Source organism: Pseudophryne corroboree, chromosome 4 (assembly GCF_028390025.1).
Source record: "Pseudophryne corroboree isolate aPseCor3 chromosome 4, aPseCor3.hap2, whole genome shotgun sequence".
NCBI classification, from domain to species: Eukaryota; Metazoa; Chordata; class Amphibia; order Anura; family Myobatrachidae; genus Pseudophryne; species Pseudophryne corroboree.
This window is the reverse complement of record NC_086447.1, coordinates 846637515-846664517: the sequence shown is the minus strand read 5'-3', so window position 1 is coordinate 846664517 and position 27003 is coordinate 846637515. Positions and strand designations below refer to the sequence as shown.

At 45.3% G+C, this 27003-nt stretch overlaps 1 protein-coding gene across 9 annotated transcripts in view; it reads right to left on the bottom strand.

Moving 5' to 3' along the window:
• Positions 1–27003, bottom strand: part of CCDC88A (coiled-coil domain containing 88A) — a 320350-nt gene that overhangs the window by 73344 nt on the left and 220003 nt on the right. For all 9 annotated transcript variants that reach the window (XM_063918618.1, XM_063918617.1, XM_063918621.1 and 6 more), the window contains exons 15-21: positions 25371–26441; positions 19215–19342; positions 16919–17060; positions 12803–12979; positions 12380–12541; positions 10065–10342; positions 6922–7065 (exon numbers count right to left, since the gene is read on the bottom strand). In XM_063918618.1, the coding sequence (XP_063774688.1) occupies positions 6922–7065; positions 10065–10342; positions 12380–12541; positions 12803–12979; positions 16919–17060; positions 19215–19342; positions 25371–26441 (2102 nt within the window). The remainder of the gene's footprint in view (positions 1–6921; positions 7066–10064; positions 10343–12379; positions 12542–12802; positions 12980–16918; positions 17061–19214; positions 19343–25370; positions 26442–27003) is intronic.

The following is a 27003-nucleotide window of genomic DNA, read 5'->3' as shown; positions in this document are numbered from 1 at the left end:
CTTACCATAAATCTCGTTTTCTGCTGCGGGGTACACTGGGCTACACAGGGAATGACATTAGGGATGTCCTAAAGCAGTTCCTTATGGGAGGGGATGCACTGTAGCGGGCACAAGAAACCGGCGTCCAAAGGAAGCATCCTGGGAGGCGGAAGTATCGAAGGCATAGAACCTTATGAACGTGTTCACTGAGGACCACGTAGCCGCCTTGCACAATTGTTCAAGGGTCGCACCACGTTGGACCGCCCAAGAAGGTCCAACCGACCGAGTAGAATGGGCCTTAATGGTAGCAGGAGCTGGAAGGCCAGCCTGTACATAAGCATGTGCAATCACCATTCTAATCCATCTGGCCAGGGTCTGCTTGTGAGCAGGCCAGCCACGTTTGTGAAAACCAAACAGAACAAAGAGAGAATCCGACTTCCTGATGGAGGCAGTTCTCTTCACGTAGATACGGAGAGCCCGTACCACATCCAAAGATTGCTCTTTGGAAGACAATTCAGGAGAGGCAAAGGCCGGAACCACAATCTCCTGATTAAGGTGGAAAGAAGACACCACCTTAGGTAAATACCCGGGACGTGTTCTAAGAACTACCCGATAACAGTGAAAAATCAGATATGGTGACCTACAATACAAGGCACCCAAATCCGACACCCGTCTAGCAGAGGCAATAGCCAGCAGAAACAATACCTTAAGAGTAAGCCACTTAAGGTCTGCAGATTCAAGAGGCTCAAACGGAGACCCTTGCAACGCCTCCAAAACCACCGACAAATCCCAAGGGGCCACAGGCGGGACGTAGGGAGGTTGAATCCGCAACACACCCTGAGTGAACGTATGTACATCAGGTAAAGTCGCAATTTTTCTCTGGAACCAAACCGACAAGGCAGAAATATGAACCTTGATGGAGGCCAGACGAAGACCCAAGTCCAGGCCCTGTTGTAGAAAGGCCAAAAGTTTGGCCGTACTAAACTTGTAAGCGTCATGATTGTTAGATGCGCACCAAGCAAAGTAAGAATTCCAGACCCTATGGTAAATCCGAGCAGAAGCCGGTTTCCGGGCCTTCAACATGGTTTGAATGACCGCCTCAGAAAATCCTTTGGCCCTCAAGACGGACGCTTCAAGAGCCACGCCGTCAAAGCCTACCGGGCTAAATCCTGATATACACAGGGGCCCTGAACGAGGAGATCTGGGCGCTGTAGAAGTAGAAGGGGACGCTCTATCGAGAGCCCTGAAGGTCTGAGAACCAATGCCGTCTGGGCCACGCGGGTGCGATCAGAAGTAGGAGTCCTCCTTCTTGCTTGAACTTCCTTATTACTCTGGGCAGGAGTGACACCGGAGGAAACACGTATGGCAGCTGAAAGTTCCATGAAATTGCCAGTGCGTCCACAAACGCTGCTAGAGGATCCCTTGTCCTTGCTCCAAAGACCGGAACCTTGTGATTGTGTCGAGATGCCATCAGGTCCACATCTGGAAGGCCCCACCTGTCCACGAGGAGTTGAAACACTTCTGGATGGAGGCTCCACTCTCCGGTGTGTATGTCCTGACGACTGAGAAAGTCCTCTCCCCAGTTTAAGACCCCCGGAATGAATACTGCCGATATGGCTGGCAGATGGCGTTCCGCCCACTGAAGAATCCATGATACTTCCCTCATTGCCATGCGGCTTCGAGTGCCACCTTGATGATTGATGTATGCCACCGTGGTGGCGTTGTCCGACTGTACTTGAACAAGTCTGTTCTGTATTAAATGCTGGGCCAAGTTCAATGAGTTGAACACCGCCCGCAACTCCAGAATGTTTATTGGGAGGAGAGATTCCTCCTTGGTCCACCGACCCTGAAGGGAGTGTTGCTCCAACACCACACCCCAACCTCTCAGACTGGCATCCGTCGTCAGCAGGACCCAGTTGGAGATCCAGAAGGGACGACCCCTGCTCAATCGTTGGTCCTGAAGCCACCAGCTCAGTGACATACGGACCTGCGGAGACAAGGAGATCATTTGAGACCTGATCCGGTGAGGCAGGCCGTCCCACTTGGCAAGAATCCGCTTCTGCAGAGGGCGGGAATGGAATTGAGCGTACTCCACTATGTCGAAAGCCGACACCATGAGACCTAGCACTTACTTTGCCGAATGCATCGACACTTGCGGACAAGATAGGAAGCATCGAATCCTGTCCTAAAGCTTCAGGACTTTCTCCTGAGACAAGAACAACCGCTGGTTGTGAGTGTCCAACAACGCCCCCAGGTGCACCATGCTCTGAGCAGGAACCAGGGAAGATTTCTTCCAGTTGATGAGCCACCCGTAGGCTCGCAGAAACTGTATAATCAAATCCAGATGGCATAGGAGAATTTCTGGGGAATTTGCCAGGATCAACAAGTCGTCCAGGTACGGTAGGATCCTGACCCCTTGACGGCGGAGTACAGCCGTCATTACCGCCATGACCTTGGTGAAGACTCGCGGAGCCGTGGTCAAACCAAAAGGTAACACCCGAAATTGGTAATGGAGGTTGCAAACCTTAGGTACTGCTGATGCGTAATTGCAATGGGAATATGCAGGTAAGCATCCTGTATGTCCAGGGAGACCATATAGTCCCCCGGTACAAGGCCAGAACAATAGAGCGAAGAGTTTCCATACGAAACTTGGAGACCCTCACAAGTTTGTTCAAGGACTTGAGGTTGAGAATGGGCCCGGAGGACCCATTCGGTTTCGGAACTAGTAACAGCGGTGAATAGTACCCCTTGCCTCTCTGAGCCAGAGGCACCTGTACTACCACTCCTGTGTCCAGGAGGGACTGTATCACCAAATGAAGAGTTTTTGCATTCACCTGATCCGAAGGGACGTATATCAGGCAAAATCGATGAGGGGGACGATTTTTGAAGGATACGGCGTAACCTCGAGTGACGACTTCCCGTACCCAGGCATCGGAAGTGGTCTTCAATCATTCCTGGGTATTCCCTAGAAGTCGGCCCCCCACCCTGGGATCCCCCAGAGGGAGGCCTGCCCCGTCATGCGGCAGGCTTGTCAGTCTTGGAAGCAGGCTGACGGGCAGCCCAGGCCCGTTTGGGTTTGGGCTTGTTGGGTTTGGAAGTGCGAGCCTGTTTCGGGTACGCCTGACCCTTTGCTTTCCCTGAAGGACGAAAGGAGCGAAAGGAAGTACTCTTAGCCTTCGGTACCGAAGGAGCAGTACTAGGTAGACAAGCTGTTTTAGCAGAAGCTAAGTCAGCCACTAACTTGTTGAGGTCTTCTCCGAAAAGGGAGAACCTCCAGGGTTTTCTTAGAGTCCAGATCCACGGACCAGGACCGCAACCATAGAATCCGGCGAGCCAGAATGGACGTAGTAGAAGCCTTGGCCGCCAGAATACCGGCATCAGAAGCCGCCTCTTTAATGTAATGAGAAGCTGTGACAATATACAATAAGCATTGTCTAGCATGATCAGAAGCGTTGGAAGACATCTCAGCTTCCAACTCCTGCGCCTATGCTTCAATAGCCTCTGCAGCCCATGTCGCTGCAATGGTGGGCCGATGCGCAACACCTGCTAGGGTGTAAATCGCCTTTAAACAACCCTCCACACGTTTATCCGTCAGTTCTTTCAGAGACGTGACGGTAGTTACCGGCAGAGCGGAGGATACCACCAGTCGCGCCACCTGCGAATTCACTGGCGGGAGTGTTTCCCAATTTTTACTTAGCTCCGCAGCGAGGGGATAGCGAGCCAGCATCTTTTTGTGAGGTGTGAATTTCTTTCCTGGATTTTCCCAGGACTCCTGACGTATGTCAACTAAATGATCAGAATGAGGTAAAACTTGTTTAACCACTTTCTGACGTTTAAATCTGTCCAGTTTCTTAGGGCAGCATCAGGCTCCAGGTCATCAGTAATTTGAAGACTTAGCCTGATAGGAACATCCACCTGTGAAACAGCTTCCCCATCAGAAGCATCAGGATCAGAATGTGTGGGGTCAATATAAACGCCATCCTCATCAGACGAGGTGTCTGGGACATTGGTGGATTGTGAGGAAGTAATGGCCCGCTTAGAGGACCCCTTGGTCTTAGGCGGGCGAGGGTTAGACTTCTGAGTAGTCAGTGATTGGTTCAATTGCTGTAACTGAGCAGACAGTTGATCTGCCCATGGCGGGTTAACCGCGGGGACCATAAGCGGTTGTACCGGCACAGGAGGTCCCATAGGGGGCGTTAGTCTAGTTACTAGCGTATTCAATAGCGTGGAGAAAGTAGCCCAAGGCAGGTCATTTTGAACCCCCGTTGCTACGATCCCACTGGGGGGTAAGGAGCCCCCAGAACCTGAACCCTCAGCTGCTATATTTTCCTCAAATGTGTCTGCAGCGTCACCACCACACACTGTGGGATCAGCCCCAGCACCATTGCCCTTTGTAGCTGACATATTCAAAAGCTCAATGCAGGGCAACCCAGTACAATATCAGCAGCACAATACCTGACAAGAACCCCCTGTGCAGTGTAACAGCACAAACAGGGAATTCAAGAGGTATACGGTGACTAAAAATCACAGAGGAAAATACACACTGAGTATATCTTGTGAAATACCTATATTAAATGATAAACCTGACACACTTAGCCCCCTCAGGTTACAGAATATAGGGATAGCAATCTGAGTGAGATACACGAAATGGAGGTCACACAGCAGCTATATGCACACACACATAGTCACATTATACAATGCAGAAATTATGACATGCAATAAAACTGCACTGAACTAGCAATACAAAGTAGTACTAAGTATAGCTATACACTCAATAGATATAACAATGCACAGTAAAGACTGGATGTATATCACAGGGTACTTGTACTATATAACCCTGACTAAATGCACTCTTTCTTAACTAACACTGTCAGCAGACATGTAAAATACTTAAGTGTCCTGTACAATGCACAGCGCTGACATGCAGGCGGCTTTACAGAGGAAGATTTGCCCAAACAGTCCCAGGATCAGCTATGCTTGCTATAATGGCGCCCAAACGCTGACAGGGAGAGAGAGAGATGCTGCGCCAGCGTGGGAATATTTAATCTAAATGGTGCCCTGGGACTGGGGGAGGGGCTACAGGTCAAAGCCTTATCCCCCTGCTGGACTTCACCACCGAGTACTATGAGCTAGATAATAAATGTTTTTTTTAACAAAAACCGACCTGTGCCCTTGCCCTGGTGGTCTAGTGGGGTCCCTGTACTGCCACAGTGTCCACGCCAGCGCGCGAGGCCCGCCTCCCACCGGTCACGCGGGATCGCGATTTCCAGCGGGTCCCGTCTGATGGACCCATTTACCTCCTCCCTGAGTGCGGCCACGCGATCCTGGAGAGCAGCGGTGGTGTGTGTGACTAACTTGAGAGAAACCAGAGCCTCCGCTGTAGGTACCCGGCAACCAGGGCGCGGGAGTGTACAGCGCCACCGGGGGAGGTGATGGAGCTGCAGTAGGAGATGTCTGACTGACATCTAACACTTACAGTGCCTCTGCTGCAGCCCTTGAAGTCTTCATTTTTGACTTTAAAAGCTCTTCTCAGGGCTGCTGGAGCAGCCCCCCTGTTGTATGCCTGCACTGCATGGCACCAACTACAAAACTGAGTTCCTGTGCACGGAGGCGGGGTTATAGAGGAGGCGGCACTATGCATTCTGGGAAGAAAGTCAAAGCTTTTAGCCTGTTGGTGCCTCGGATCAAGATCCTACCCTACACCCCAATGTCATTCCCTGTGGAGCCCAGTGTACACAGCAGCAGAAATAGTTTTTTCATAGATGTTGTTTTTGTTGTAAGGTTACTATAATTGGTAACTAGGGCGGTAATTCAGAGTTGATCGTAGCAGCAAATTTGTTAGCAGTTGGGCAAAACCATGTGCACTGCAGGGGGGGCAGATAAAACATTTGCAGAGAGTTACATTTGGGTGGATTATATTGTTTCTGTGCAGGATAAATACTGGCTGCTTTATTTTTACACTGCAATTTAGACTTCAGTTTGAACACACCCCACCCAAATCTAACTCTCTCTGCACATGTTATATCTGCCCTCCCCCCCTGCAGTGCACATGGTTTTGCCCAACTGCTAACAAATTTGCTGCTGCGATCAACTCAGAATTATGCCCTGGGAACACTACTTGTGCTAAAAGCATTGGTGGCAGCCTGTCCTTTATAATCTCACTTTATGGGACAGATGCAAGTCTTGGAGAGTGATAAAGTGGAGCGAGATAAAGTACCAGCCAATCAGCTCCTGTAATTTTTCAAACACAGGAGTCTATTTACTAAGCCTTGGATAGAGATAAAGTGTACGGGGATAAAGTACCAGCCAATCAGCTCCTAACTGTCATGTCTCAGGCTTGATTTGAGAAATAGCAGTTAGGAGCTGATTGTCTGGTACTTTACCTCCATCCACTTTATCTCTATACAAGGCTTAGTAAATAGACCTCACAGTCTGCAACACAGCAGTTAGGAGCTGGTTGGCTCTTACTTTATCTCTGTCCAGGCCTAGTATGAGCAGCGCCTCATGCGGATAGTCATGGTATGGCAATCCCCGCATAAGTAACGTATCAAGACTTCGGGGGGATATTCAATTGTTTGAAAAGTCATTTGGGTGTCTGTTTTTGCCTGTTTATTAGATAGGAAAAAACAGACACCCAACTGACTTTTTAAACAATTGAATACCCCCTTTGGACTTCATCCACCTGTCCTGCAATATGTCCACTAGAGGTATGGCGAATATTAGGCTATGTCCTTCTTAGAAAAAAACATTAAGGGTGGGGTCATTGTACATCAAAGGAAAACAAATGCAGAGCCACCTCTGTGTGGAAGGCCACGGACCTGACACCGTGCAGCCTCTTCTTCCAGAGAAATTATGGCTTCTTATCGTAACATCACAAATCTGCAAAACTACTCCATTAAAATCATCAGCGGTAATGAATAAAGTGTAAAAGCCAATAATTACCTCTCGTGCTCCTCAGTGAGTCTCTGATAGTCTGAAGATAACATTTCGTGCTGTTTGTTTTCCTGAAACATTTTTCCCTGCTCCTCCTTAAGGGCCTTTTCCAGGTCCTCTAGCTGCACTTTTTGTTTCAGCAACTGGTTGTATCTAGAAGACATTATGTTCCGTTATCAATTAATGCAACTGTGTGTAACATTATCTGACACAATCATAAAAGACTCCTCTACGTTACAGGGAAAATAGGCATTTCTCATAAGGGTTACTTCTTCATGTTTTCTTTACAAGACAGATATACTGCGGCTCCCTTTTTTGGAAGTCCTCATGAAGAGGCCAAAGAGAGACGGGAATAATAGGGCACTTGTCTACAAGATCACGCTCATTCCCAACAAAGTAGTAATCAAAGGCAAAATGCTTTATTTGGCCGAAACACAAGGCACACTCCGGGAAATGAAAATACAGAGCCGTTTCTTGTTTTTGGCAAACACTCGTGACAGTTTTAAGCTCTGCATGAGTATTAATAATGATTATGCATGTTAAAGTCACAGACACTGTGTGACCACTGACTGATTATATAATAGAGCGCTGACCTTTTACACGATAATCTCAAAACATTCTGCTCAGTCTATGGCTGTCCCATCCCACTATAAATCCTTGACACAATATCTGGTCTCTAGGTCGACCACTACTGGTCGATAGTAACTAGATCGACATGTTCTAGGTTGTCAGGTCAATAGGTTGACATGAGTTTTTCACATTTTTTTTCTTTTTTTGAAGTTTTTCATACTTAACAATCCACATGAACTACGATTGGGAATAGTAAGCTGTGCCGAGCGGAGCGCGAGCCATGCGAGGGGACACGGTGCACTAATTGGGGTTCCCCGTCACTGTACGGAGAAAGCAACACAAAAAAAAAAAACAACAACAACTCATGTCGACCTTTTGACCTAGAAACCCTGTCATCCTAGAATCCCAGTCGACCTAGTTACTGTCGACCAATAGTGGTCAACCTAGACACTGTCGACCCTCCATACCACACCCCCTTGACACACATCCATACGCTCCTCATATAATATCCAGCTGTATCAAATCTTAAAATGTCTGAGCTACGGTTACAGGAATAGTTACCGCAAACAAATCTTCTCCAATTAAAAATAGCAATCACCAGATTAGTCTTCTTTTTTTTTTTTTTTATTAAGATGGTCTGTGTCAGGAATGAGAAAAGTAATCTAGGTACTACTACGATTTTCTACTTTCAAAAGTTGCCTGGGGTTTTAATATGTTAGGAACAAAAAGGATCAAAAGGTTATACTACACTTTTTAAGTAACAGAAGCATTGCAGTGTCAGACTCTATATTTCTCATTTACTGTAAATTCACAATTAAACACATTCATTATTAAGAGCGATTTACGGTAAGGTCAGTGCAACATTTTGTAAACAAATCAGCTCCTTCTGAAATCCTCATTTGCGAGTTGCTCGGAGACAGGCTGCCTCACTTTGGTTGAGTTTCGCGCGTTTCAAAAAACAAACTTGAGTAATGGTTTCTCTGTCATGTGACCCCTTTGCTCCTGGTACGGTCTTCAGTTCAGTCACTATATGAATTTTGTTTAGGTTTGCGTGAGAATACCGGCAGGCGTGGGAGCGCAACGAAGCCCCCTGCGGGCTCGCCACAGGTACAGGATACCCACGAGTGGGAATAGTCCTGGACCCCTTGCCGTCATTCTGGTGGCCAGGATCCCGGCGTCAGTATGCTGATCGCTGGGATCCCAACCGCCAGGATGGTGACTACAACCCTATGAATTAACTGTAAATCACTATATATTACTCTCAAGTCACTTCCGTTGAAAACTATGTTGGGAATCATCCCAGCAAATATATATATTGGGTAACTGTGAAATGAAATGGGGGGTATGACAAACTTTCTGAATCTAACATTGGAATATTCCGTGGGGTATATGAATATTTGCCCAAAGGGAACTCAATTTAAAATTATTGGCAGTCATGATAACTGGATAAGCCAAATAGCATGCGGGGCGATCTTATAACATGAAATTTAGGAGTCTATTTACTAAGCCTTGGACGGAGATAAAGTACCAGCCAATCAGCTTCTATATACCTTGTCCCAGGCTGGGTTTAAAAAATGACATTTAGGAGCTGGTTGGCTGGTACTTTATCTCCAGCCACTTTATCTCCATCTAAGTCTTAGTAAATAGACCCCTCAGTCACGGTGGTCTGGAAGAGGGCACACCTGTTGCGAGTAGTAGTAAAACAGTAAGGGAGTGACTTACACTTGCACGCAAGTCTTGCAGAATTCACACTACGCATGTGTCCGAGACGAGCTTGTGCAATTATGGGCGATTAAGAATTGCTTGCTGAATGGGTGTAACTGGGCATTCACCCTTTGACTAAATGTTCAGAGAGTGTGTCCTGGGCCTGTAGGCAGAACTGCAGACAAATCAGAGCTGAGCGCGCACAGCGATCCATCCGATTTCTGAGTAGTCTCTTGCACCAGGTGTAGGGTTGCAGCAGATGTTCACTGACAGCAATGGTGACTACTTCCACAAGCAGGTGGATAACAACAATGTGGCCAATCTGAATACAGGTGAAGATGTTATTTCCCAGCATGCAATGCGGCTGTGTCGGCTGCTGACTTGCCTGCAACTATGGTTCAGGCCCTAAGAGCGTAGTCACAAGAGCTGACACAAGCTATTCACCTCCAGCGCTCCATTGCAATAGGTTTTCGATTATGTGGACTGGTTTAAGTCTGAAGCAATAGAGAGCCCCCTCCTCGCTTATGAGCATTTCTCACTTCCTATAATGAATATAAAACCTGTAACTAGAAGCAGCGCATGAATTTATTACGCCCCTCCCATATCATTAATATCACTGTATATAGAAAGCACAAATTTGCTCATGAGCCTCCATGGCCATGCATGTATGATTTCACAGTGCCGTAAAGTAGGAACAAGATGTCATGTAAAGCTGAGTATATAATATCACAGTCCATCACAAGGCTGCCTGCGGCATTATAATGTGCGGGCTTCCTATAGATGCTAAGCAGCACTTGCATTCCATTTATCACTGGTAGATACACCCCTGCTCAATGTCTCCGAACAAGCACTAGCCATCAGCAAACACAAGGAGATACCTGTCTTCAAGATCCTTGTGCTCCACCTCCAGGTTTTTATGCACGGACTTCAGGCAGCCATGTTTAGAGATGAGGGACTCATACTCCCCAGCTTGGCGTTCGTGGACCTGCGCCAGTTTCTCATGGTCTTTCACCAGTAACTCATACATTGATTTAAGCTCCTCTCGCTCTTTCACCAGAGACTCATTCTCCGTTTCCAGGCTGGACTGCTGAAGGAGGAGCTGGGAGTTTTGGTTCATTAGTGAGGTGCTCTGTGAGTTCAGAGTGGAGTTTTCAACCTATGATGTCATTGGGAAACCAGAATATACAGTTACCGTCTCGAAAGCTGCACTTTGCGGTTTTAAAACGGAGCATAGTGAACACAAAAGCACAATAAATCATATTGAAGATCTAGGTTTATAAAGTGGGCTAGGAGAGAACATAGGGGGCGATACATCAAGCCTTTCAAGAGTGAACAAGTGGAGACGTTGCCCGTAGCAACCAATCAGCTTATATGCAGTTTTTCTTAAGTATAGTGCATAAAGTTCTAGGTGGAAACTCATTGTTTGCTATGGGCAATTTCTCCACTTCACAGTTCCCCCATAGTATCATGATAGAACTGGAGATATTTGGCATTTCATTTACATTTGCAATACAGTGAAATACAAGCTACTGTTGTCTCTTGTCAGTTATTTTGGAATGGGATGTAGTTGGCATCCCGGCACTCTAGATGCCAGCAGTCAGAACACCGACGTCGTAACTCTCGGCACAGTTGACAATCCTGATGCTAGAATTTTGACATCCAGAATCCCGAACATAAGTATGCCAGGGAGCTTTAGGATTAGGCTGCAGGTAGGGAGGGTTAGGGGGAGGGTGAGGGTTAGGGGGAGGGTAAGGGTTAGGGTTAGCTTACCTTCTAAAAAGTGTTGGGATTCTGACTGTTTGCACCCTCGACTGTCGGGATCCTGTGCCCAACCCATTTGAACATAGTCATAGCCATTTAAGACAGGGGCCTATCCAATTAGCTAAATATTGACTCAGAACTATTCAGTTAGGTCTGGTAGCCCCCGTGCAATGATTTTCCTGGCAACCTCAGGAGCTGCAAGGAAAAATCTGCAGTCGATGCACCAGCTGGGTTTAACACGTCAGGAAACCCATAGATCCTAGAACTTTACGTGAAATCTATTGGTTAGCATATATTACCTGCGCAGGGAAAAGGCTGAATATTTGACTAGCTCCAGGCGTTAAACTGCGAATTTTCCCCACATGGTAAAACCCATGTCTAATTGGACATCCCCCATAGGTAGCCTGCTATGCTCCTCCCAATGACCACAAAGTACATTTCAAATATTTTCATTTGTAGTAGTAGAAGGAAACTTTGTTATTTTATTTGTCTTTAAGAGTTTGTTAACTTTAGGGTTTTTTGGGGGGGCCCACAAATGTTTTAAACATAATTCAGTTTTTGGACAACTTACTGACTTGTTCTTACTATACTTCCCAGTAGTACTCCCATGAGTACTTTGTAGTAATATTTCTAATTCATATAAGGGGAGATGTGTAACTTTCTATAGAGAACAGGGCAGTTTCTACCTACCATGTAATAGACTGTACTAGATAAATGACAGCTAGAATCTGATTGGTCCCTATGGCAGTGGTTCCCAAACATTTTTGAGTCACGGCGCCCTAGAATATCAGAATATTTTTTTCACGGCACCCCTAGTCCAAAAGTTTCTGATTGAGAAATTTAAAAAAAAATATTTAATTATGTAAAATGTACTTATATATCATCCTTAGGTTCAATTATGTGGTGAGGGACAGGATCCACTTCTGGTTGTCCACATAATTTATGATTGGAAGACACCAGCACTGGCTTTGCCTATTACATTGACCATAAATATTTGAATTGCTTCTTGACCACCAATCCAAGGCACCCCTGCAAGTGTCCTGAGGCACCCTAGGGTGCCTAGGCACACAGTTTGGGAACCACTGCCCTACGGTAATTTCTACACTTGTTCAGTTTCGAAGGTTTCCTTTAATACATCTCCCCCATAGTCCTTTTGGAAACACTGGGGCAGATGTATTAACCTGTAGAAGGCATAAGGAAGTGATAAACCAGTGATATGCGCAAGGTGATAAAGGCACCAGCCAATCAGTTCCAATATGTAAATTAACAGTTAGGATCTGATTGGCTGGTGCCTTTATCACCTTGCACTTATCACTGGTTTATCACTTCCTTATACCTTCTCCAGGTTAATACAAATGCCCCACTGTCATCAATGCTCTCTATGTATTGAAGAGAGTGAAGCAATTCCCATGGTAAATGTACGACCAGTTACCTGCAGTTTGGCGTTTTGTGTCTGTAGAGTTGTGTTTTGCTCCTGAAGTGAAACGGTTTGTTTCTGAAGGGTGAGGATTTGTGCTTGTAAGTTGTCATTTTGCGATTCCAGTTGTTTGAGCTGCGTTTTTAGCGCTTGCTTTTCTGCCTGCAGAGTAGCATTCTGAAAGACACACAACAGCATAGGAATGGTTTCATGTGTACCCATCACTTAGACACAGCAGCAGCCATATTTTGGCCTGAACTACTATATTTATCAGAAGTCAATGTATCACTTTAATAGGGGACATAAATGGGCCAAAAAGAACTATTATTATTTTACTATATTCCACCATGACTTCTCTAATGTATGTATAATTGTAGTCAAAACATTTGACCCATCCGGCACTATAAGTACAGGGTGAATGCCCCACCAGTGACTTACATTTCTCTCTATTTCTATCAAGCGGTCCTTGATCTTCAGCAGCTCCCTGGTGGTCTCCTGACTCTCCCTCTCCCACTTACTCACAGGTACATTGTCATCTCCCGGCCTGGGAGGGGAGCTCTGCACCAGTCGCTCTTCCTCCTGCCTCTGCTTAAGAGCTTCGTAATTTTTTTTCACCTAAAGAAATAGAAAACACATATAGTGAGAAAATGGATAAATAATATGCAACATGACAAGCAAGTCGTACATACCTAAAATTAGGAGAACATCTCCCAAAAACATTTTAATATATACCCTCCGCTCCTTATACATTGAAAAACGTCAGGGGTCTAATACCCAGACAGTGTCTCCTGAACTGCAGGGGCTCTTATCCGATACCTGTAGAATTTACAATTAACGTATAGGCAAGGTGGACATTTCCGGTTATAGTTGCACAATGAGCAACAGGCGAGATTATTTGAAATTACACACGGTTATAATATAATGTTTATACAGTTTCGGCTTCTATTTTCCTGGCAATCAACACCCACTGAATGATGAGAACTGCAGCCTTCCTGGGAGGCTTGAATATAGGCCCATAGGGCTTCAAACAAAAAGCAGCGAGTCTGGGGTAAGATCTGTCCACGAGGGCGGTGAGTTCCGCTGCCACTGCTGGTATCTATACGCCGTCACAATAGCAACTCGCCTCCAGTGTCCCTAACTGAACTAATACCTTAGTGCACATATATTTATTTACCCACTTGAATTATAAGGATAGAAGTTGTAGTCAAGGAGACTCATCACCTTATAATTATAAATACAATCGCCCATAAATCCTCAAATATCATAAAATCATTTCCATTGGAGAATAAAGCTGGGTACACACTGGAAGATATATCTGTAGATAAGTGGATCTGCAGATATAACTACAGCTGGATCGGGCAGTGTGTTGTGTATACACACTGCCCGATCTGTCGTGACTGACATCACAAACTGGGCGGGAATTTACATGCGCCCACCCAGCTCAGCCGTAATGCTAAGTAACAGGCATATACTAGCAGTGGGGTTCTTGCACCTAATGTGTGTGTAATGCTGAGTAACAGGCATATATTAGCAGTGGGGTCCTTGCACCTAATGTGTGTGTAATGCTGAGTAACAGGCATATATTAGCGGTAGGGTCCTTGCACCTAATGCCTGTGTAATGCTGAGTAACAGGCATATACTAGCGGTAGGGTCCTTGCACCTAATGCCTGTGTAATGCTGAGTAACAGGCATATATTAGCAGTGGGGTCCTTGCACCTAATTGCCTGTGTAATGCTGAGTAACAGACATATATTAGCAGTGGTGTCCTTGCACCTAATGTGTGTGTAATGCTGAGTAACAAGCATATACTAGCAGTGGGGTCCTTGCACCTAATGTGTGTGTAATGCTGAGTAACAGGCATATACTAGCAGTGGGATCCTTGCACCTAATGTGTGTGTAATGCTGAGTAACAGGCATATATTAGCAGTGGGGTCCTTGCACCTAATGTGTGTGTAATGCTGAGTAACAGGCATATACTAGCAGTGGGATCCTTGCACCTAATGTGTGTGTAATGCTGAGTAACAGGCATATACTAGCAGTGGTGGTCCTTGAACCTAATGTGTGTGTAATGCTGAGTAACAGGCATATATTAGCGGTAGGGTCCTTGCACCTAATGCCTGTGTAATGCTGAGTAACAGGCATATATTAGCAGTGGGGTCCTTGCACCTAATGCGTGTGTAATGCTGAGTAACAGGCATATTAGCGGTGGGGTCCTTGCACCTAATGTGTGTGTAATGCTGAGTAACAGGCATATATTAGCAGTGGGGTCCTTGCACCTAATGTGTGTGTAATGCTGAGTAACAGGCATATATTAGCAGTGGGGTCCTTGCACCTAATGTGTGTGTAATGCTGAGTAACAGGCATATATTAGCGGTAGGGTCCTTGCACCTAATGCCTGTGTAATGCTGAGTAACAGGCATATACTAGCGGTAGGGTCCTTGCACCTAATGCCTGTGTAATGCTGAGTAACAGGCATATATTAGCAGTGGGGTCCTTGCACCTAATTGCCTGTGTAATGCTGAGTAACAGACATATATTAGCAGTGGTGTCCTTGCACCTAATGTGTGTGTAATGCTGAGTAACAAGCATATACTAGCAGTGGGGTCCTTGCACCTAATGTGTGTGTAATGCTGAGTAACAGGCATATACTAGCAGTGGGATCCTTGCACCTAATGTGTGTGTAATGCTGAGTAACAGGCATATACTAGCAGTGGTGGTCCTTGAACCCAATGTGTGTATAATGCTGAGTAACAGGCATATATTAGCGGTAGGGTCCTTGCACCTAATGCCTGTGTAATGCTGAGTAACAGGCATATATTAGCAGTGGGGTCCTTGCACCTAATGTGTGTGTAATGCTGAGTAACAGGCATATACTAGCAGTGGGGTCCTTGCACCTAATGTGTGTGTAATGCTGAGTAACAGGCATATACTAGCAGTGGTGGTCCTTGAACCTAATGTGTGTGTAATGCTGAGTAACAGGCATATATTAGCGGTAGGGTCCTTGCACCTAATGCCTGTGTAATACTGAGTAACAGGCATATACTAGCAGTGGGGTCCTTGCACCTAATGCGTGTGTAATGCTGAGTAACAGGCATATTAGCGGTGGGGTCCTTGCACCTAATGTGTGTGTAATGCTGAGTAACAGGCATATATTAGCAGTGGGGTCCTTGCACCTAATGTGTGTGTAATGCTGAGTAACAGGCATATTAGCGGTGGGGTCCTTGCACCTAATGTGTGTGTAATGCTGAGTAACAGGCATATATTAGCAGTGGGGTCCTTGCACCTAATGTCTGTGTAATGCTGAGTAACAGGCATATATTAGCAGTGGTGGTCCTTGCACCTAATGCGTGTGTAATGCTGAGTAACAGGCATATATTAGCAGTCAGGTCCTTGCACCTAATGCCTGTGTAATGCTGAGCAACAGGCATATATTAGCAGTGGGGTCCTTGCACCTAATGCCTGTGTAATGCTGAGTAACAGGCATATATTAGCAGTGGCGGTCCTTGCACCTAATGCCTGTGTAATGCTGAGTAACAGGCATATATTAGCAGTGGCGGTCCTTGCACCTAATGGGGGTGTAATGCTGAGTAACAGGCATATATTAGCAGTGGGGTCCTTGCACCTAATGCCTGTGTAATGCTGAGTAACAGGCATATATTAGCAGTGGCGGTCCTTGCACCTAATGCCTGTGTAATGCTGAGTAACAGGCATATATTAGCAGTGGCGGTCCTTGCACCTAATGGGGGTGTAATGCTGAGTAACAGGCATATATTAGCAGTGGGGTCCTTGCACCTAATGCCTGTGTAATGCTGAGTAACAGGCATATATTAGCAGTGGCGAGTCCTTGCACCTAATGCATGTGTAATGCTGAGTAACAGGCATATATTAGCAGTGGGGTCCTTGCACCTAATGCCTGTGTAATGCTGAGTAACAGGCATATATTAGCAGTGGCGGTCCTTGCATCTAATGCCTGTGTAATGCTGGGTAACAGGCATATATTAGCAGTGGGGTCCTTGCACTTAATGCGTATGTAATGCTGCATTCCTAGGGCAAGGGCCCTCATTCCGAGTTAATCGCTAGTTGCGGTTGTTCGCTCCGTAACGATCATTTTAAAACAACGGATAAACTGCGCATGCACCGCAATGCGCACGCACAGCGTACGGGAACAAAGAGCATCGTGGTTTTGCACAGGTTCTAGCAACGCTTGCGGTCGCAAGGAGATTGACTGGAAGTGGGAGTTTCTGGGTGACAACTGACCGTTTTCTGGGAGTGTTTGGGAAAACACAGGCGTGGCCGGGCGGGTATCTGACATCATTACCGTGTTACTCGTCGCAGCAATCATCGCACAGAATAAGTAACTACAGGGCTGGCCTTGTTTTGCACAAAATGTGTTTGCAGCCGCTCTACTGCACAGGCGAAAATACACTCCCCCATGGGCGGCGACTATGCGTTTGCACGGCTGCTAAAAACAGCTAGCAAGCGATCAGCTCGGAATGAGGGCAAATGTCTGCACCCAGGCTTTGTATTATTCTACACTGCGTAACATTAACTCACAGTTTTCAGTTCCTGGCGAAGCTGTTGATTGAAATTAGTCGATTCTTCCAGGCGAGCCTCCAGAGAAGCAATTTTTTCTTCTTTAATTTCAAGAGACTTCTTTAATGTGGACTCTAATTTCGACTCCAGAAGCTTGTATCTGCTGCTTACCAGGATGGAAGAACAGGTGCGCTTATTAACGGCTTCAGACAATTACAAAGTATCTCAAAGTTCACGAGTCAGAGAAAATTGCATATGGCAAAGTCAGGCAGTGCATAAAGACAACCTATTAAATAGCCATGATGAGCTTAGTCTTAGCAGGCAACAGTGTGCAGTACAGAAACATATTCATTCTCATTAACCTCAGAATAAGATGAAACACAATCTAGTAACACAAACCATTAATTCCTAACATATTCTGCTGCTTCTCCCACTTACATGCACTGCAGATATGGGCCGGGCTGTAATGAAGTCCGAGTTTGGCACCATGCGGGATCCAGGCCGTACTCGGATGTTTTTTTTAAAGGGGCAATCATTTACAAGGCATAGTTTAGCCTTGTAAATAATTGCCCCTTTAAAATAACGTCCAAGTTCGGCCGGCATCTCGCACGGCCGCCCCAACGGACTTCATTACATCCCACCCATGGTGCCGTTGCATAGTAGGTGCAGTACAGAATGCATGTATCTGTTTTATTAGTATCCTTTCATTTCTTTAAGAATGGTCAAATTTACCATCTGACCGAGCATAGCGGCTTGATTTTCGCCCACCATGCCTCTGCACCCAGCTCTGTAGGGAGAGTCAAAGTTTCTTGAACGGCAAAACTCATGACCTAGAACATTTTGAACGTAAGCGTTGTGTCACTTGCTAACAGGAGCTGACGGAACACTGCAGTGCCGCTACTGATTATCTCTTTTCTGGGCCGTCAACACCTGTAGTAGAACCACTACAGAGCTACCATCTAACCCTCACAGCTCTTCCAGTTGGGAATTGGGCTTAAAGGATAAAGGGGGTGATGTGTAAAACCCCGGAGAGAGATAAAGTAGAAAGAAATAAAGTAAATGCCAATCAGCTCCTAAATGCCCTTTTACAGGCTGTGCTTGAAAAATGACCGTTAGGAGCCGATTGGCTTCTTCTACTTTGGGTGAGATTTATCAAAGCTTGGAGAGAGATAAAGTGGAAAGAGATAAAGTACCAACCAATTAGCTCCTACTTGACATGTCGCCATCTGTGTTTGAAAAATGACAGTTGGGAGCTGATTATACTTACCTACATTTCTTTTCTCCTCTCCGGGAGATACCCGGAGAGGAGAAGCAGGTGGGCTGTGACGGGGGCGGGACCGAGCCAATGGCATCATTAGGCCCCGACCACTGCAAGAGAAAATATCGCAATTGGTCGGTATTTGCATAGGGGCGGAGCATCAATGACGCGATGTGCATAATATCACGTCATTAAGCCCTGCCCCCACCTCGATTTTGCCCTATTTAGCTACCCATTCTGTACACTCTTCCGGGCTGCGGGGGTCTACCCGGGAAACCGGAGCTGATTGGTTGGTACTTTATATCTGCTCAAGCTTTGATAAATGTCCCCGTTTATCTCTCCACTGTATCTCTCTCCAAGGTTTGATACTTCTCCCCCAAAGGCTTTTCATAATCAGTAGTATACTATGCTTCTGCTGACATCACTGTGTATTCCCCATGTTGTGTGAGCATATTCTGCAGTGTCTAGTAAGTGTGCAATCAAGAAGACATTCTGCAAACAGCTGTGCTCCAAACACGATGGTTCAAACAAGCATTTCGGCACAGAACCACATTCCGCTCCATTAGTCATGTGTGTTGTGTTGGTGTTTAGCTCTGGGAGAAACTGTAATGAAACATCAAACCACCCCCAAACAAAGACCCGATTCAAGTCCACTATTTTACTGGCCTGTACTATGGCTAAACATTAAGCATGACTGATGTGTACTTCAGGCTGTATCGCCCTTCAAAGTGACTGCACCACTATTTGTACAGTGGATTTACGTAGGACTCTGCTCCATGGTTTCCTGTCTTCTAATTCATTATTAGAAACGGTCGTACAGGTCACATGACAGATGACGGCTACATCATATCTAAGCATACTACTCGCACATTGATTCCTAAGTCACAAAGGACAATAATGTCATTATTACTGTATGCATGGCCTGGTAATACAGTTTCCATTCACAGTTTGTGCTCCCTAAAGATTGTGCAGCAAGGTGGAACAACCATCCAGTAGTTAAAGCTTCATTGTAAGTGTATAGGTCTGTATAATGTACTTAAGAAATACGGTTCCGCTTACCTATCATCACTGGTTTGCTCATCGTGTAAGAGACGTTCTTTATTTAGCCCAATCTTTTCCAGTTCATGGGTTAATTTTTCCAGTTCATTGTTGTTTTGTTGCATCTTCAGCTTCTCACTCACCAAGTCCTGCACATCACATATAAGACCTTTAGTCATTTTACATAAACAAATTGCACTATGAAAGTTCCCGAGATAAATGCTCTTCTCATCTATTCGCCGATTTAAATGAAACGTGTGACATTACATTGGCCAAAACAGAAAGACCAGAGCGCTGAACATCAGTCATATAAACAGCTAAATCACCCATTCAGTTAACAATGCCAGCATACTGTAGGACAAAAATAACACACATGCTACAGTGTATTGATAGCATTTGTGGGACCATAAGATCCAGCATGCCAGGTAAGCTTATGCAATTGGTGCTTTATAGGTATGCCCTCTCCTCCAGTTAGCATGTTTCCAATTGGAGGAGTGAAGCCCAATCTCTTTGTATATTCAAAACTCCCCAGGACCAAGGTGTGCACTGACTGCAGCAGCTGAACAGGCAGGACTCGCAGCCAAGCCAATCAACTTAGGGTTGACCAATCAGAGGTCCCGTCTCAATCTTATGAAACTATACAAGACTGGCATCTTTACATTTAAATATCGGAGAAATAATATTGATCTGTTCTGGAATTTATATATTTCCACGCATGGGCAATCGCATACAGAGAAAAGGTCTGGAAATCTAAATAAGTGATATTTATAACCAGTATAAATGAATAAGAAGTGTTAATAGGAAATCTCTCGTATTCGTCCTACTGTTCACCAATTATAGTGTGCTGGGATTCCAGACCCAGATTTACAGCTGTCGCTGCCTGGGGCATTTCCTCTGCTATGAATCCTACAGTACCCAACTCACAATATCAATGCAGAGCTGCAAGCCCCCAACTCCAAAATCATCCCATTAGTATTAAATAGCATGCACTGTATCCATGTCCACTGTGCTTCTGTTCAGGTGAATGGATGCTTCTCCTTACCCTTCTTTTAGAAATTGTCACCAGGCATGCATGCCCACATTACTCAGCTTATGTTGGCTCTAATAAGTTTTTTGCATGTAATATTCTACTTCCAACCAAAGAACCCTGGTGTCTCTTCCTAATGCATACTGTACCTCCCAACTGCTCCCATGTGCAAACACTGAAATATGGCATTTCTGGGCGGGATCTGCAGGATCTCTGCAGGTCTGGTGTTATCCTGATTTTGCATATCTAAATAATTTTGGAGTGGCAGAGAGGTTCTCATAGGTACTGGACTTCTAAATCAGTATATAATATAATATAATTATTACTTTGCCTACAAAACCTCAACGTTCTATTCCACACAGCCTGTAACATGGCAGTTAGGAGCCGATACCTTATCTTCCCTCCACTTTATCACTCTCAAAGGCTTCTCCCACAAAGTCCTCCATAAATACTGCATTAAAGATAAATGAATACAAACTACTTTTTATATAGTATTTAGTCTGGACAAAGGTCTATAACAAATTCCATGGCACATCTGATGCATGGTGGCACTGCCGCACACTTCAGCCCTTGTGTTCAGAGATCAGAAGCCCTGATCTTCTCCATATCTGGTGTTATCGCTACACCAGGTCCCAAGCACATTTCATTACCTTTACCATTGTCAGAGGTTCCTGAACAGTCAAATAAATTGGTCCTCCCACATTGTGTATTACCAGTATTTTAAGATGCTACGCCAAGGCTTTTCATAAAGTTTGATTTCCTTGTACTTACTTTCTAAATCTCTGCATCATCATCATCATCATCATCATATCTTATGTCTAATAACACTACTAACTCTATTTAGTGAGTTTTGATAATACCCCACAGCCAAGTGTATCATCAGCCTCCACCCCCTCCCCTGCAGCAGCAAATCAGGGCCCAAATTTATTAAGCCTTAACAAGAAATAAAGTGGATACGGATAAAGAGTGATAAAGGGCCAGCCAATCAGCTTCCTAACTGTCATGTCACAGTCTGTGTTTGAAAAATGACAGTTAGGAGCTGATTGGCTGGCCCTTTATCACTCTTTATCCATCTCCACTTTATATCTCTTGTTAAAGCTTAATACATTTGGGCCCTGGTGTCAAGGCATCCCTGGCAAAGGAGATGCTTAACAACACTGCATTGTCATGACAACCATGGTCCATGACCATCCCTGCCATAATAAACTTTAAACAATCCACATTTTTGGACTTGTACAATCTTTGAGTATATAGAGTGCCACAGATTTTTGAGAATACACATTATTTCTTCTCCATTACGCATGCAGTACACATTATTTTCCAGCCTTGAACAACTCTTATCAGGAAATATGCAGACAAAATAAGCGGGGACAGCTGCTGCTACATAATCGCCAAGGCAGATAATACAGAGAGATGCTGTAACTGACAACAGTTGTCTCCCTTCCTTCCTTGAAAAAAGTTCTCTGGTTAAACAGGAAATGTGATCCTACCAGCATTCACCACAAACCCTCGCTTCCTTTCTAATTCAGGATTTCCCTGTAATACACTTAGAAAAGAAAGCCACACATGCAAGACCATGAAAAAGGTCTATTTTCTCCTTGTCTGAAAATAGCGTCAGGTGATTTAGAAACTGTAGTGTGAAGGGGCACAATGAACAGGACACTTGAGAGTGGCTATAGGACCTGCACACATGGTAGAATGTGCAGCATTACACCTTCTACGTATAGTACAGGGACGTGCAGTCAGGGGAGGCAGGGGAGGCAGTGCCTCCCCTGTCATAATCATTAAAATGATATAAAAGAAATACTTATGACACAGATTCTGTGTCATAAGTATATGCATTAGGCTTTATATTATTTTAATGATTCTTGGGGTCTACATATTCTTTATGAATGAGTTTAGGAGGCACCGCTGTCGGTGCCTCCCGCTGTCAGTGTAAAGGGAAGGAAGCGGGGAGGCGGGACAAAGAATTGGGCAGTAAAAGCCCATTATAAAATGCATCTGAAGCGGCACTTAGTGGAAGTGCCGCTTTGACTGGGGAGTGGCAGGGGCGTGCTTTCAACCCATAGCACGCCCCTGTAGCTAAGAGTGACCAGCATCGGCAGCGGTGTGGAGCGAGAAGCTGCCGGCTGCCCGTCAGCACGGATTCAGCAGAGCAGGAGGGGAGCTGTCCCGGTGCTGCAAGGGGTGTGAGGCGCGCCTTCCCCTTGTCCCTCCGCCGCCGTCGTCCGTGAGTCCCGCCGCGGCCGTCGTCCGTGAGTCCAGCCGCCGCCGTCCCTTCTCAGCCCCAGAGAGCAGCTTCCTGCTGCCGCCGTCTGTCTTCCGCTCTAAGGGGCTCCGGAGCGTCGCCGCAGCTGTCCTGTGGATGGTGGATCGTGGCCACCCCAAGGTGAGTAACACACACACACACACACACACTCTCACTCACACTCTCTCTCTCTATTGTGTAAGAAAAATAAAAAAAAGGGGACTTCTGCCGTAATGTGTAACAAAGGGGACGTTGTCTGCCGTAATGTGTAAAAAACGGGGACGCTGTCTGCGGTAATGTGTAAAAACGGGACGTTGTCTGCCGTAATGTGTAAAAAAGGGACGTTGTCTGCCGTAATGTGTAAAAACGGGGACACTGTCTGCCGTAATGTGTAATAACGGGACGTTGTCTGCCGTAATGTGTAAAAAAAGGGACGTTGTCTGCCGTAATGTGTAAAAACGGGGACGCTGTCTGCCGTAATGTGTAACAAAGGGGACGTTGTCTGCCGTAATGTGTAAAAAACGGGGATGCTGTCTGCCGTAATGTGTAAAAAAAGGGACGTTGTCTGCCGTAATGTGTAAAAACGGGATGTTGTCTGCCGTAATGTGTAAAAAAACGGGGACGCTGTCTGCCGTAATGTGTAAAAAAACGGGGACGCTGTCTGCCGTAATGTGTAAAAAACGGGGACGCTGTCTGCCGTAATGCGTAAAAACGGGACGTTGTCTGCCGTAATGTGTAAAAAACGGGGACGCTGTCTGCCGTAATGTGTAACAAAGGGGACGTTGTCTGCCGTAATGTGTAAAAAAACGGGGACGCTGTCTGCCGTAATGTGTAAAAACGGGATGTTGTCTGCCGTAATGTGTAAAAAAGAGGACGTTGTCTGCCGTAATGTGTAAAACGGGGACGCTGTCTGCCGTAATGTGTAAAAAGGGGACGCTGTCTGCCGTAATGTGTAAAAAGGGGGACTGTCTCCTGTAATGTGTAAAAAAGGGGACGCTGTCTGCCTAATGTGTAAAAAAGGGGAATCTGTCTGCCGTAATGTGTAAAAAAAGGGACGTTGTCTGCCGTAATGTGTAAAAACGGGATGTTGTCTGCCGTAATGTGTAAAAAAACGGGGACGCTGTCTGCCGTAATGTGTAAAAAAACGGGGACGCTGTCTGCCGTAATGTGTAAAAAACGGGGACGCTGTCTGCCGTAATGCGTAAAAACGGGACGTTGTCTGCCGTAATGTGTAAAAAACGGGGACGCTGTCTGCCGTAATGTGTAACAAAGGGGACGTTGTCTGCCGTAATGTGTAAAAAACGGGGACGCTGTCTGCCGTAATGTGTAAAAACGGGATGTTGTCTGCCGTAATGTGTAAAAAAGAGGACGTTGTCTGCCGTAATGTGTAAAACGGGGACGCTGTCTGCCGTAATGTGTAAAAAGGGGACGCTGTCTGCCGTAATGTGTAAAAAGGGGGACTGTCTCCTGTAATGTGTAAAAAAGGGGACGCTGTCTGCCTAATGTGTAAAAAAGGGGAATCTGTCTGCCGTAATGTGTAAAAAGGGGTACTGTCTCCTGTAAGGTATAAAAAGGGGTACCTAACTCTGATCCCAAATCCCCCAACTATTTCAACTCAAGGGCTACCTAAAACACGTATTTTAAAAAAATAAATAAATATTTAAATAAAAAAATAGAAGTAGGCAGGCACTGTCAGCCTACTTCCATGACATCACAAGTGGCGGTAAGGTTCATCACCGGACTTTGCGGATCATTATGGCTGCAGTGCCTCACCAGTCAATGACCTCACCGCCCGCCACTGGTATAGTACATGTATGAAATGCAAACATGCACTGTGACTTATGTTATACAGATTTAAATACATTATACAGCCCTTTAAGTCACGCAAAGTAATGTAATAGGACGCACAAGCAGCTTCTGCTGATTAAAATTATATTTGGCATGTCTATATTCTCTGTGTACTTGTGGCTCTATCTGCGTCTGAAATGCCACGTTACAGTGTTTTCCATGAAAATGTAGCCTAGCATTTTGTATGCAAATACAGTCGCAATCACACACAGAATATAGGCATGCTGCATATCATTTTAATCAGCAGAAGCTGCTTGTGCATCCTATTATTGTATATTACTTTGCGTCTAAGACGCATTGTAACGGAAAAACCATGCAAAAAAAGATGCTCTGTGCTACAGTCACACAGCACTCACGCGTTATATATAACGCGACTTGTAGCGCACAGAGCAAAGATGTAAGAGGACACATCTGTATATAGTGTCAGACTTTTTCTGTCTTATACGTAGAGCTTTATTACATTACATTCTTGCATGCCAAGGAACAGACTGTTTCTGAAGCTAGTAGAAATGTCAAATCCGCGACACATCTACCTGTACACCTGAAACATTTTAGAAGATTCCCATCTGTTGAAACGAGCTGCAAACCGCAAAACGCATAATTTATTTCTAATGTTTTATTTCTAATGTTGGAAAAAATTTTTGTAATAACCTTGTACTCCAATATCAGTGCAATTCAATTGTTTGTTTATTTTCAGGCTGATCACGCCCATAAAGTTCGGGTTAGCCGCAAAAAGCAGCTAAACCCAACCAAAGTGCTGGGCGCGATCACGTACAGTGATGCTTGGGCACACAAACAGGTCACTTTTCACATATTTCAGCTTGCCACCCCTGGGGACTGCGAGCTGAAATGCTGGCGCTGGCAGCCATTGTGCCCGAATGGAGCAACAATTGAATTGCTCCATTGGGTTCCATCTAGTGGCTGCCAGTGCACGCTACAACTGAATCTTACCCATAGTACACATGTAATCTATATTAGAAGGAAGAATATTAAATGAGAGTCCATAATGTAATTATCAGATGTCTGCAGCACAGAAACATGTACATTAGAATACCTCTCTTAGGGTGATTAGTGTCTTCTTGTCAATCGTTGTCCTCTTCACAAGCTCCTTGTTTTCCTTTTCTAGTTCTTTCACCCTGGCACAGGACTCTTTAAATGCACTTGTCTCCTTGGTAAGTAACTTATTTTCTCTCTCTAAATTGGAGATCCTCACATTGTTATCCTCCAGTGTGATGTCTTTAATTTCAGCCTGTTGGCGCAACCTCTTGTTCTCCTTCTCCAGCTGCTTCTTGTCCTTTTCTAGTTGGCATGTCTCCTGCTCCAGCAGCTTAGTCTCCTTCTCTAACTGCTCAAGTCGCTTACTGGAGATCTTCAGCTCTTCCAAGTTCTTCTGCAAGGTCTGATTTTCTGTCTCCAGGTCTTGCAGTTCATTTTCAAGTTGTTGGATTTTCTTATTGCTGTTCTCCAGAGCCTTCTGCAGCCTTTGGTTCTCTGTGTCCAGTCCTTGGTAGCTGACTTCTAGACGCTCTGTTTTCTTGCAAGAAGCTCTCATGAGGTCCATGCCTTTTCTCAGTTGCTGCTTCTCATTTTCCAGTTCCTTGTTCTCCAGCTCCAGCTGGGCCATTTTGATATTTGTGCTTTTGAGTGACTCAATCATTCTCCGTAGGTCCAAGTTCTCATCTTCAAGTTGGGTGTTCTCCTTCTCCAATGACTCCATCTGGTACTTGAGATTTTTCAGGCCATCCAGCGTCTTCTTCAGTTTTCGGTTCTCTATTTCTAACCCTACATTTTCTTGCTCCAAGGACTCTGCCTTTTCACAGATTATATTCAAATTTGTCATCTTTTTCTGCAACTGTTCATTTTCTTTCTCCATTCGGTGCAGATCCTTTTCCAGTTCTTCCGCTCGCTCTCCTTTTTCTCTGAAGTGTTCCAGTTCTTTCTTTAGCTGTTTCTTCTCAAATTCCATCTTGTTCAATTTACTACTTGTCTCCTTTATGGACTCGTGCAGGATCTTATTCTCCTTCTCTATGTCCTTCACTCTGGCTTCAGCTCCGATCTGTGAGCGCTGTCTCAAGGAAGTTATTGTTTGGTTCAAGTGTTCATTTTCTTGCTCAAGACCTTTGATCTGAGTGAGAGCGTAAGAAAAAGAAGTCAATATTATTCACACAGAACTAGATTAATGTCATATAAAGGGGGAAATTCAATACCGGGAGAAGGGTGCGAGACGGCGTTTAAACGCCACTGCAATGCACCCCATCTCGCAGACTTCGCTCGGCTGGCCGAATTCCCGATTCACACAAAAGTGCTCATTACCCTATGGGGTAGCAAACACTTTTGTACGAGTTCCTGCTGCCGTAAAGTGCAGTGGTTGCTATGCAGATTCGGCGAGCAAAGGATTTATCGCCAATTGAGTTCCCCCATAAAATGAATCAGAGTATTCTGCTTATAAAGCTCTATGAGCTATGGAAGCTCTGTACTATTCTGCATCTGTTATCGGAGAGCCTAACCTCTGGAATTCCTTCCCATGCTCCATCAGACTTTCATCCACCCTCTCAACAGGCCATTAAAACTCGCGTTTTTATTCTAACTTGCCACATCACTTTGTAATGCTGGGCATAGACGGTCAGATACAATAATACTGGCTGCTTTTGCATGTAGCTTACAGCTTTATTTTTATACTGCAAATT